At 38.4% G+C, this 11,420-nt stretch overlaps 1 protein-coding gene across 1 annotated transcript in view; it reads right to left on the bottom strand.

Annotated features, from left to right (window-relative positions):
• The window catches only part of LOC107708423 (protein AHNAK2-like), a 23,548-nt gene extending 17,664 nt beyond the window's left edge, over positions 1 to 5,884 (bottom strand). Inside the window, exon 1 of the mRNA XM_016512639.1 lies at positions 5,542 to 5,884. Within this exon, the coding sequence (XP_016368125.1) occupies positions 5,542 to 5,593 (52 nt within the window). The 5' untranslated portion in view covers positions 5,594 to 5,884. The remainder of the gene's footprint in view (positions 1 to 5,541) is intronic.
• Positions 5,885 to 11,420: the final 5,536 nt, after the last annotated feature.

Genomic DNA, 11,420 nt, shown 5'->3' with positions numbered 1-11,420 from the left:
CGGATCTAAATATTTATAATTAATTATAACTAGTTATGATTAATTATTCATATTTCCTCTTTGAGCTGATTCGCTACAGCCTTGTCCTGCCACCCAGTCAAGTTGCCAGCTGTTTTTGTGCAGAGGGGTTGGGGTTTAATGATGCGGCCCTCAAGGACCTCTTTAATTATGCCCTTAATGAGCCCCTCAACTGGTGGAGAATGAGGGGGCTGGACCACCTGACGTTTGGGGGATTTGTGGAGTTTTTGGCACGTCCCCCAGCTAAGGAGGCTGCAGTGCTGGCCGTGGTGGCTGACAAAGCTGCAGCGCCCCCACTGGTGGCTGAAGAAGCTGCAATGCCCCCAGAGGTGACTGATGATGCTGCAGCACGCCTAGTGGCGGCCGACAACGTTTCAGCACCCCTAGAGGCGGCCGAAGAGACTGCAGCACCTCACTCTCGTAAATGGAGGAGGGGGAGGAGGAAGAATGGGTCCGCCTTGCCGTCCCTAGATGCGGCTGAGGAGGCTGTAGCTACCCTAGAGGCGGCCGATGAGGCTGCAGCGCCCCCAGCGGTGCCTGATGAGACTGCAGTGGTGGCCGAAGAGGCTGCTGCGCCCCCAGAGCTGATGCCGGCTCCCTCCTTGATACGGGCTCCACCCATCCTGCCTGCCAAGCTCCCAGCTCCGCCTTGGCCCCCTGTCAGGACTCCAGAAGCGGGAGAGTCTGCTTGATCTGTCCCTCCGGCCCCGCCCTGGCTGTCTGCTGGGGTTCTTGTTAAGCTGGAGCCTCCCTAGTCTGTCCCTCCGGCTCCGCCCTGGTGGTCTGCCGGGGTTCTTGTTAAGCTGGAGCCTCCCTAGTCTGTCCCTCCGGCCCCGCCCTGGTGGTCTGCCGGGGTTCCTGTTAGGCCGGAGCCTCGCTGGTTCATCCCTCCGGCTCCACCCTGGCCCTCTGCCGGGACTCATGGACTGCCTGAGCCTCCCTGGCTCAACCCTCCTGCCCCTCCCTGGTCCCTTTAATGACTTTCTGGGCTGTCCTGCTGGCACTGGCTTGGCTCCCCTCCCTCCCTCCCCTCTTTGTCTCTGTGTTTTGGTTTCTCCTGTCTTGTGTTGTCTGTTGTTCTGTGTCGGTCTTGTGGTGTTACGTTTGTGCTAGTCTTGTGTTTTCATGTCATGTCATGTTCCTGTCTTGTTTTTGGTGTTCCTCGTTAGGGACGCCAGGTGGCGTTTGATGGGAGGTAGTGTCAGGGTTCTGTCACTTCGGTCTAGTGTAATTCATGGTTTTGTGACAGAGCCCTGACATTCCCATCGTGTCATTGTTTTCATGTGAGCGTGCGGCTTCGAGAGTGCTTGAGCCGTGCGCTCTCGTCTGTGTGTCCTGTTTCATGTTGGAGCGTGGTGTTCAGATCCCGGCACTCATGTCTTGTTGAGTTTCGGTTTCGTGTCGGGGTCCGGACACTCGCGCTCCATGTTCTGTCTGGTTGTGTGAGCGTGCGGTCTCGAGTTCGCTCGGCCGTGCGCTCTTCTGTCCACGTGTGTTGTGTATTGTGTAGCACGCGGTTTTTGTTCAACCGCGTGCTTTTCTTGTTGTCTTGTGTCGTTGTTGAACAAAAACACAAGCACATGGCCAGCAAAACAATCACAAGCCATGTGCTTGAACAAAACAAGACACGAACACGCAGCTAATGAGAAAACTCATAAGCCACGTGTTCACACAAGACAAGATAGCACGCAGCCAGTGAAAACCAAGCTGCGTGCTACACAGCACAAGACCAAACAGGACATGAAAGCATGCAGCCGATAACACGAGGTTATTTTGAACTTGAAAGAGATGGTCATTTTGAAATGTGATTGTGTGGAAATGAGCTGCATGAAATTTCTTGAAATATTCTCCTTTATTATGCTTCACAGGAAACAATAACAGCATATGGGTTTGGAACAAAATGAGGGTGAGTAAAAAATGGTTTTTTTTTTGGGGGGGGGGGGTGAAGTATTCAGTATTATTATTACATATTTAGTATTAGATATTTATTCTATGAATTATTTTTTTTAAATGCTAAATGAATTAAGTCCAAAACTTTTACAGACCTCCCTAACTGAAATAAGTATTGTAAATGCTGTATGTAGTATGTTTCATATTTCATGATATTACAACTTAAGCTGTACAAATCTTGGAATTTCCCAACTGCTGATCTCCTGTATGTTAGCACATCACCCATGACCAAGATTACAGGCATTAGAGGTTGTTTTCTGCCATACGGGGCCCAGAGCTCTACTCCTTCAGCACACTAATATGGTTAATTAGCTTCTCAGACAGATATAGGGAGCAGGAACATAAATTCTGGCCTGCGCTCATAACATCATACACATGCCTCTTTCAGAGTGAAGCGGGAAAGACTTGTTTGTTAACATTAATGACACGGATAGGTACTTAATTAGGAATGCTGTCCCTATAAGACGGAAGGTATGCATGTAATACTGACACACGATCAGTTTTCACCCAGTTTTACATTCACTTAATCCATAACCGACTGTATTTACATGAGATACTCTACACGATAGACATTTGGACTGCTGCGTGTGTATTTGAGCACTGAGAACTGATCGGGCGCTGTATATGAGAACTGAAGAATCGGAGCGTGCGCGAGAGAAATTAGTTTTAGCTCGTCAACGTCTCGTCTTAGTCACAGAAAAATTTTTCGTTAACGAATATTTTTCATCGTCGTCTTCGTTGACGAAATTAATACTGGCTTGGCCACCCCATATTTTCTTCATTTTTATTGAAACGAAATGTCTTTCCGATCTGATATGTGATGGAAAAAGAGAGAAGAATGAGTTCAAAGTGAGAAGGCGGATCCAAACTCGGGTTTGTCACATCAAAAGATGCAACCAAGCGTTTTACGCCCTACGACCACGGAAGCGGTTGGTTGTGTGAAATGAGTTTTTGTCTTTTTATTTTTTGGCCACCCCAAAGAAATCACTGGGTCTTATCTGGCCACCCCTGAAAAAAAGTTCTGGCTCGCAGCATCCCGTTTCGGTGCATGTCTCTTTAAATGCTAATGAGATCTGCTCACCCCGACCCTCTCTTCGGTTTTTTGGTGTAATCGGTGGGCATTACCATCGAAAAAAATAAAAAAAATCAATCCACTGCGTCCTCAGTGGCTGTGTTGTCAGGAGAAAATTAAGACTCTTGGGTTTCACACCGCAAGCAAAAATAGACTCGGTGCTGAAACCATCGCTTCATCGCTGCTCACGTGACGCTCCGGCTCCCGGTGTGAATGCACTCATTTGTTAACAAGAAAATATCGGACAACATACACCTGGCTGATGGCGGAGATATGCTAATACGGGACAGTCCATCAGCGACCGTGGGCGGAGCTTGAGCAATATGACGTCATACTACCCAGAAAATCAAAACGGCTTGACAATTGAGACTGTTTAGGTTTTTGGGGGATTATAAAAATGGATTTTTAGGTTGGTTGTGTCCACACACTGCTAAGACACATTTATATGCAAACACCATGAAAAGTGAATTTTGCATCCGATGTCCCCTTTAAACATTTATAATACAATACATGTATTATAATGTCTTGCTCAATATAGAATTATTTTTAACTGTATGGTAATTTAGAGTTTTTACAGGTTTTTACTGAAGTGTTTTTCTCTTTTTCCATTGTGCAAATATCAGCTGCCCTATGCACTAATTCAGAGGATTCATTCTCATCCATGTCTTGCTCATCATGCTCAGTTGGTGTACTTTGGCCATTATCCAAGTCTCACAAATCTACATCCTTCACAAAGACCTTGAGCCGTGCCCACCAGCATTTATACTGCCCTGCAGAATTAAACCACAGAGTCACCAACTAAAGAGAAAAGTTTTTTGATTGAATTATGATTGATCTTATATCAAATTTCACACTTTAGAATGTGAGCATAGCAAAGCCAAACCCATCTGTCATAGGATAGACTTGATTTGGCTCAAAACTCAATTTTGACAAAATGTACGGTTAATGTGTGTCACTTATGTACACCAGTATAGAATAATGTAGTTTTTATTTCTATTCTACTGACACGACAGTTTTGCAATGCATTCATCTTAGTGTGACCATAATTAAATAATTTTCTCAGATTTCAGATATTGTGTGTTAATGCAATCTCACAAACATTTAGCATCATGGAAAAGCTGTATAGCAAATTCATGTCTGTATAAAAACAGAGTACAAAAGCACATTTGATTGAATTAAATCCTGTGTATGCCATTCTTGGTTTATATATAGTAATTAAGCTGTCATTAAGCTGTCATGCAGCCGTTGTATTGTGAGATGTATTGGTTGCTCATTGCAGCTTGTAGGATCTCTAAAATATAACTCTTGCCTCATCTAGGTCACTTTAAGTGTTTGTTTGTATAACTAAAGAGCTTGAAGTTCATCTGAAGGTCAAAGAAAAAAAAACTATAGATAAAGCTGCTAGTTTAATTAAATGAGACAAGGTGACCAAATGATTTAGAGCTGTTTGGTTAACAGATTAATTGCATTTCAAAGTCCTTTGATAATGAAGCCAAAAAGAGCACCACTATCAAGTTACTGTAACATAGAATGACAAAAAAATTTTTTTAATTTATTTGTTTATTTATTTTTATTTTTTATATATATTGCTATGTTGTGGAGACACTTTGGCTTATGTATACATCTTGTATATTTTATAAAAACACTTATTACATGAATTACTATTAATTACTAAATCAGTTTTAAATAACAATATTACAAATATTGTATTGAAATATAACAATTTTATTACAATTTTTATAGAATTATAAATATAAATTATATATATTTTAAATAAATGTAGGTTATATCAGTATGTTATGGAGTCTTGGATTTTGAAGAGACACTTGGGCTTAAAAATGTACATGTGTTATGTAATTATATATTTTTTAATTATTTATATATATATATATGTGTGTGTGTTTGCATTATATTTTATAAAAATCTATTAATATAAATATATTGTCAATATATTTATGATATGTACACATACATATTTATTGATTTTTTATCAAACATCATAGAAATCATTGAAATAAAAATAAGCTTTTTATTAAAATAAAAATATTAGGGAAAATATTTTTTAAAAATCTACAAAAAATAAGCTCATAAGCCTTCATAAATCCTTGTAAACAATACTATCCAAATTCAACAATTCCTAAATGTTCAGAAATCACACTCTCAACACTGTAAACAAACACACTGCAGATGCTGTTGATAAAATACTGCATAACTCAGTTGACACACCCACAGCCACATAGCCACGCCCCCTTTACTGCAGACACACCCAGATCACACACAGTGCAGCGTCATCTCAGCAGAGAAATGCAGTGATGCTTGTCAACAAGCTCAGCACCAGTGTCCCACTAACTCACACATGCACAGCCCAACTGCACAATTATATTGTCCTGCCACCAGTGGTGCTGAGTGCGGAGATAAAAATAGCACAGAGCATGCAGAGTAAGACAGATACACAGAGAGAAAAGCTAAAGAGACAGAGCAAAATAAAGAATGATGCCCACCCGCGGCTGACGCATGCCAGTTGGGAAATGCCAGGTGAAAACAGTCACACATGTTGGCTGTCTTCTGGGGGTCTTGTCCAGGCTGTCAGTACTGGTTTCTGGTGACGCACTGTTTTGGGAAGCCTTGTTCTCTTCCTCCGAGGCTGAAGAACCTGCTTCTTCCTTTTTCCTCTCAGTCAGTCACTCCAGATGCAGAGGACAAAATAAAGTCAGAGCTGGTGAACAGAGATAAAGTCAGTCTGACTTGGCATGCGAGGGAGGGATGGAGAGAGATGTCGTGCTCCATCCACACTAGTTCGTACTTCACAGGAGTGAGGCTGCACTCTACCCTGCCAGAATAAACTCGGTCTCTCTAGCACGCAAAAAAACGATTAAAGGGGGTATGGCTGACTTGGGACGGGGGGCTGTCCTAAACAATGCAAATCCCTCCTTCTAAGCATCTCACTCCATCCTTCTGATCACTTCTGACCAATTGCCGCAGAGACACTCTGGACCGTCTGACAGCTGATTGGTTTACAACACAAGAAAAATATTCCATCTTTATAGGCATGCGGCAGAGATGTGTACTTGGATTTGACACCACACAGTATATGTTTTCATGTCTGCTGGGTGACAGAAGAGGAAGTGAGGATGCAGTTTGTCAGGTGACTAGACTAATGTGTTTAAGAGCAAACTTCTGATAAATAGTTTTGTCTTATATAGGGTTACGAGACATGTCTGTGGGAATGTCTCCCCTTGTTTCTGCGCGACTCCGTCCTTCTGAGGATGGCCACTAAGACCATGGCTAAATGATTTATGATTTCATGTCTAAGAATAAAAAATGATCTCAGAAAGGTACCAGACTGTGACGTCAACCTGAGACCAGTTCAGCGCGCCGGATCGCCACACTATTTTATGGCCTTTGTGTATCTAAATCAAACCAGTTTAAAGAAGAATTTCTAGGTTTTTTTATTTTGATAGAAAAATTACAATTAAGAGTTCTTCAATATCTTACATGTTTCTACTAGGCAGCTCAGTTGGACATTTCCGCAGTCTCCTGCTTCTTAGAATTATTTTTAATTTTTTGAGATATCTAATAATCTTGTCTACATTGAAAAGATATTGACTTTGAAACAATTTTCACAAAAAAATTGCTAGTACATTTTTCAAATAATTACAAAGAAGCAGTAAGTAAAAACATGACAGGACATTTTGAAGTAGAAATACTATTTTCTTGCAAAACATATTCTTTATTTGTATCTTGCAGAACATTAATCTTTATTTACAAAAAAAAGTTGACTTTCAGTCAGAAGAGATCTGAACAATAGCTGTTTACATGCACCATGTAATCCATTTATAATCAATTTGATGGCTTAATCAGACTGAAAAGCCTTCATGTAAACACCTCAATTGATCTGAATGAAATTCCAGTTGGACTGGAAGGTATGTAGGCCTGAAATAATCTGATTGACAGAAAAAATTAAGCATGTAAACTCTTGAATCTAACTATCATCTAAATTGCAAATGCAAAGTGCTGTGATATGGACGTTTGCATACATTTTACATCTATCATTTAAAGTGTGTATATGTTTATTTATACCTCACATCTTAAAAACTGGTCAGTGGTGGAGTCTATATTATTTACTAAATATTTGCTAAAACATACATGTCAGCATTCTTTTTGCCATAAAGGCAAACAGGACAATTATACTCACGGTAACATTATCGAGGTGGCTTTCTCTAGTCACACATGGTGGCTGTCTTCTTTTGTTTGGAATACATGTAATGCATATGTAAATAAATATATGAATCAGATTGCTATGTTTAGGGTTCATAGAAGTGCATGCAAACATACCTAATGTCTCAAACTGTACTCAGATTTGCAGATAGCAAAGTCTGCCATCAAAAGACCGTAATCTCAGTATAAATTCAAACACTTATCAAATGCTTCCAAGACCAAATTATCTAAGTATGTTGATAACATTCATTTATAGCAAGTTTTTTTGTTTACTATGGTACTTTATAAAAATTTTATTTAATATATATATATATATACAAAACTTTTTTTTTTTTCTCATACATTTCAGAAGAAACATTTCCATTGGGCTAATCAATTTAGTTATTTTGTTTAGTGGCACACACACACACACACACACACACACACACACAGATAAGAAGATTGGACAGGTTTGTAAGTTTGTATGTATCCTTGAAATTAGGTCAATTAACATTCATATCATGAATTCTTGTCTGGATATGCAGTATGTCAGTTGTATTCATTTATTAGCAGCCTTATTAATGAACGAAATTACTATTTACTATTTAACAGTTTGAATCCTGTTAGAGGCTTTCTATAAAGTTTAGGAACGCTATTACTGCAGCAGAAAACAGCAAATCACAGGCATGTTTATTTGGCATGTTCACATTGCTCGTTATTTGTGATACATTATTAATTAAATAAACTTGTGATTGACAAATAAAACATGGGTTGAAGTTTAGAGTATTTATGTATAGACATATATTCCCTATGCATGTATGTATACACTCTTGATGTTCATTCTTCTGTCTTAGGGCCTTGTAAATAGAAGGATGTCTGTGTTTCATATGCATCACATATGTCCATCTCTCTTTATGTTTCTGCATCTGAGACAGGGAGTGGCAGGATGAAACTGCATTAGCCCCTGGCTGCTGCTCAAGAAACTCCACACCAAAATCAATTTAGGCACTTGAGAAAAACAGAATGTGCCCTGCCACCATCTTTGCTTACGCTTTTTCCACCAAGCTTCTGCAAAGACCTACCATCTTCAGCCATTATGCACTACAAATTCTGTGAACATTGAAAAGGTAATTCGTCCTCCAAATGATTTATATATATATATTAACATGCTCATAGATTGGAAAGTTTGAGTATGGAAGGAATCGAAAAGACTGTTGTAAGGTTTCTGCTGATAAGCAGATGCTTTTAATTTAAAGGGGTCATATGATGTTGCTAAAAAGAACTTCTTTAAATATGAAAACGCAGGCTAATTACAGTCTGTGTGTCAGAACAGCCGGCATTGTAGTCTACTCTACCAGGATCAGGAAACAGTCCTCCATAAAATGCACTGCACACATCTGAATATTTGGGTTGAACTGTTCTGGAACAGTGTTGTAAATACAACTTAACCACTGATTTCTAGTCGTGTCCTCTTTTGGAAGGCCAAACAAAGTAGTTTCGTTTTAACAACGAAACAGCGTCACACACTGCGGGCTAGAGTGAGCGGCGGCGGGCGGGTTTGCGGCAACCACATGTGACGACTCCGGGCTGGACTCCGCTTCGTCCGCGAATATCTCTTTGGATTTGAGACTTTAGTCTTTGAAATTAAAATCGCATCATATGACCCCTTTAATGCAAATAACACTTCACCATTGACAGAGATTGTGCTTCTGGAGCAACCTGTTGCTTTGGCTCAACTGACGTTATAAAGGGGAGACGCCATCTTTAATCCAAAGTGAATGAAAACAAGGCTAAATATGGTGTCTACCCTGATTGAGATTATTAGTACTATACTTTTTGGCTGCCTGTACCAGGAAGTGGACTGGTAGCTTTTTGTATATTAGTAGTCTCAAACTCTTGGCGCCAGGAAAGTAAATTGACCTTACAAAGTCTCCAGTTTCCAGGTCATCCTGCTTGAGGAAGGAGTTTTCAATATTTGCATTCAGTGAGTTTGAGAAGTTTTATACTTTTTTCAAAGTGACCTCAAAAATTAATCTCGTAAAACACTTTTTAAAACATTATGTGCCCCAAACTACTTGTTTCAATCTGACGCTGAACATAAATTTAAAATTTAAATAATTGTTTTCAGATTTTTACAATGTGAACTGTGAAGATATAAGGTCAGAGTATTTCCCATGCATTTAAGGGCATGTTTTGATGTTGTAAATGATAGTATATATAGAATGACATGAAAGTGGAGGGAGGGAGAGAGAAGGGGGAACAACATCAGGACATGAGTCACATGTCACAATATTATACTTTAAAAGAATATTCTTAAGTGCGAATAGAATGAACTGATTTTGGACACTTAACTGAATGTTAATTGCAATTAAATGAAAATGTATTATTTAGTTTATTTATGTTTATATTAAATCCAATTAGTTTTGAGTGTTTTTGAGTGTTCCAAGAACTTTTGAGTGTTTTTGTCTCCATAAAGCATGATATAATTACATTTTTAATTTGATTGAGGAATTTACACAATTAAATACACTTTTTAATTGTGTTAAGAAAGTCATGAAAGTGTACTCTCTGTAAGTACAATTATGTGGCCTGATATTTCATTAATATTATATTATCTGAAAGTGTGTTTTCAGATTACAATTAAGTGCACTTTTGGGATATCTGATCCTTTTAAGATTAAAGTTAATTCAGTGTAAAATACAGACTTTGACCTCATGCAGTAATGATAATCATGTATAGAGTGATGATTTAATCTTACTCCAAATCCACACACTCAATATTGCTAACATATTAAGGGAAATTGTGAATTAATTCCAAATACATCAAGAACTGATTGGATTGTGAACGGCGAGTGTTAAACTGTATAATGATGACAAGTGTTTGGAGGGGAAGGGTTGAAAAAAGTATGAGTGATTTGAGCATCTTCTAGCAGTACAGACCGAGTGCAGTGATTTCCAGCTCTGGAAGCTTTCTTTGTGATTAACTGTGTTCAGAATTTTGTGCATCTCACAGTGCAATGTATTTCTCTGATGATTGAACTGCAAATTAATATTCATTATTTTAATTAACTGCCAAACGATTTTTTTTACACTAAATTGAATTTAAAATGCAGCCCTTTTTAGCTCCAAAATGATAACACCACTATTCATGATGAGGTCATGTGACAACAATGTAGTGTGTCATGATTCAAACAGATTACATTTCCATTTTGGTGCTGTTAGAGGATTAGAAATTGCACACTGCACCTTAACAAAACTAATTAGACAGGTTTAATGGTTTCTTAAAAATGATTTAGGCTAATTTGATTTGTTTCCCTTTGTGTTAATCACTCAGTTCAGTTCAGAAAACCGCTGAACTTGAGTAAAGACATTCACTGTTCACTGAAAAAAAAAAAAGTATTTTAAGTATTTTTAATTTCAATAATTCTGAAAACCAATATCTATCTATTCAGTGACTCAGCATCTTGCTTTGTTGACCAGGCTAGAGGGATTTGATTTTTATTGTACGATTGCCCTCTAGTGGAGAAACACTAACAGTTCATCAAACATCACCTGGTCAATGCAGGAAGATATGAGAACTAATTACTACCAACAGAGTAGCATGGAATTATTTCTTTAACAAATCATTGTTCATTTTGACAGAAATTTTTTTATTTAGTTTATTTACTTTGGACTAAAATGCCATTTAGATGTAGTCATCTGAATTGTTTTAGTTTTAGTCTAGATTTAGTCGACTAAATCTACAGTAGATTTAGTTAACTAAAATCTAATGGGTTTAGTTACAGTGTAATGCATTAGGCTATACTGTATATTCCTGGAGATAACATCTAAAGTGTATGCAAACTTATGTCAGTAGGCTACATGTCAGTTCAAATGTGCACATCTGAACTCCCAACCACGCAAGAGATTACTTCTGACTGGATCTCTTGCCAAATCGTCCCTCCATAAGATTTTCATCTCATTTAAATTTTTTTACGAAAATTTCAATAGATTTTCGTCATAGTTTCTGTCATTCAAAATTAGTTTTTATTTCGTTATCGTCTCGTTTTCGCTGGTGAAAAAATGTAATTGATGGAAATTATGACAAAATTATTCAACAAATTATATATATAAAATGTTGCTTTTGATTGTTTTCAAAAAAGATTAAAAAACACAATTCATGATTATATATATATATATATATA

Source organism: Sinocyclocheilus rhinocerous, unplaced genomic scaffold, assembly GCF_001515625.1.
Source record: "Sinocyclocheilus rhinocerous isolate Xijiao unplaced genomic scaffold, SAMN03320098_v1.1 scaffold295, whole genome shotgun sequence".
In the NCBI taxonomy this organism is placed as follows: Eukaryota; Metazoa; Chordata; class Actinopteri; order Cypriniformes; family Cyprinidae; genus Sinocyclocheilus; species Sinocyclocheilus rhinocerous.
Note: the sequence above shows the minus strand (reverse complement) of the source record. Positions and strands in the feature narration are given on the sequence as shown.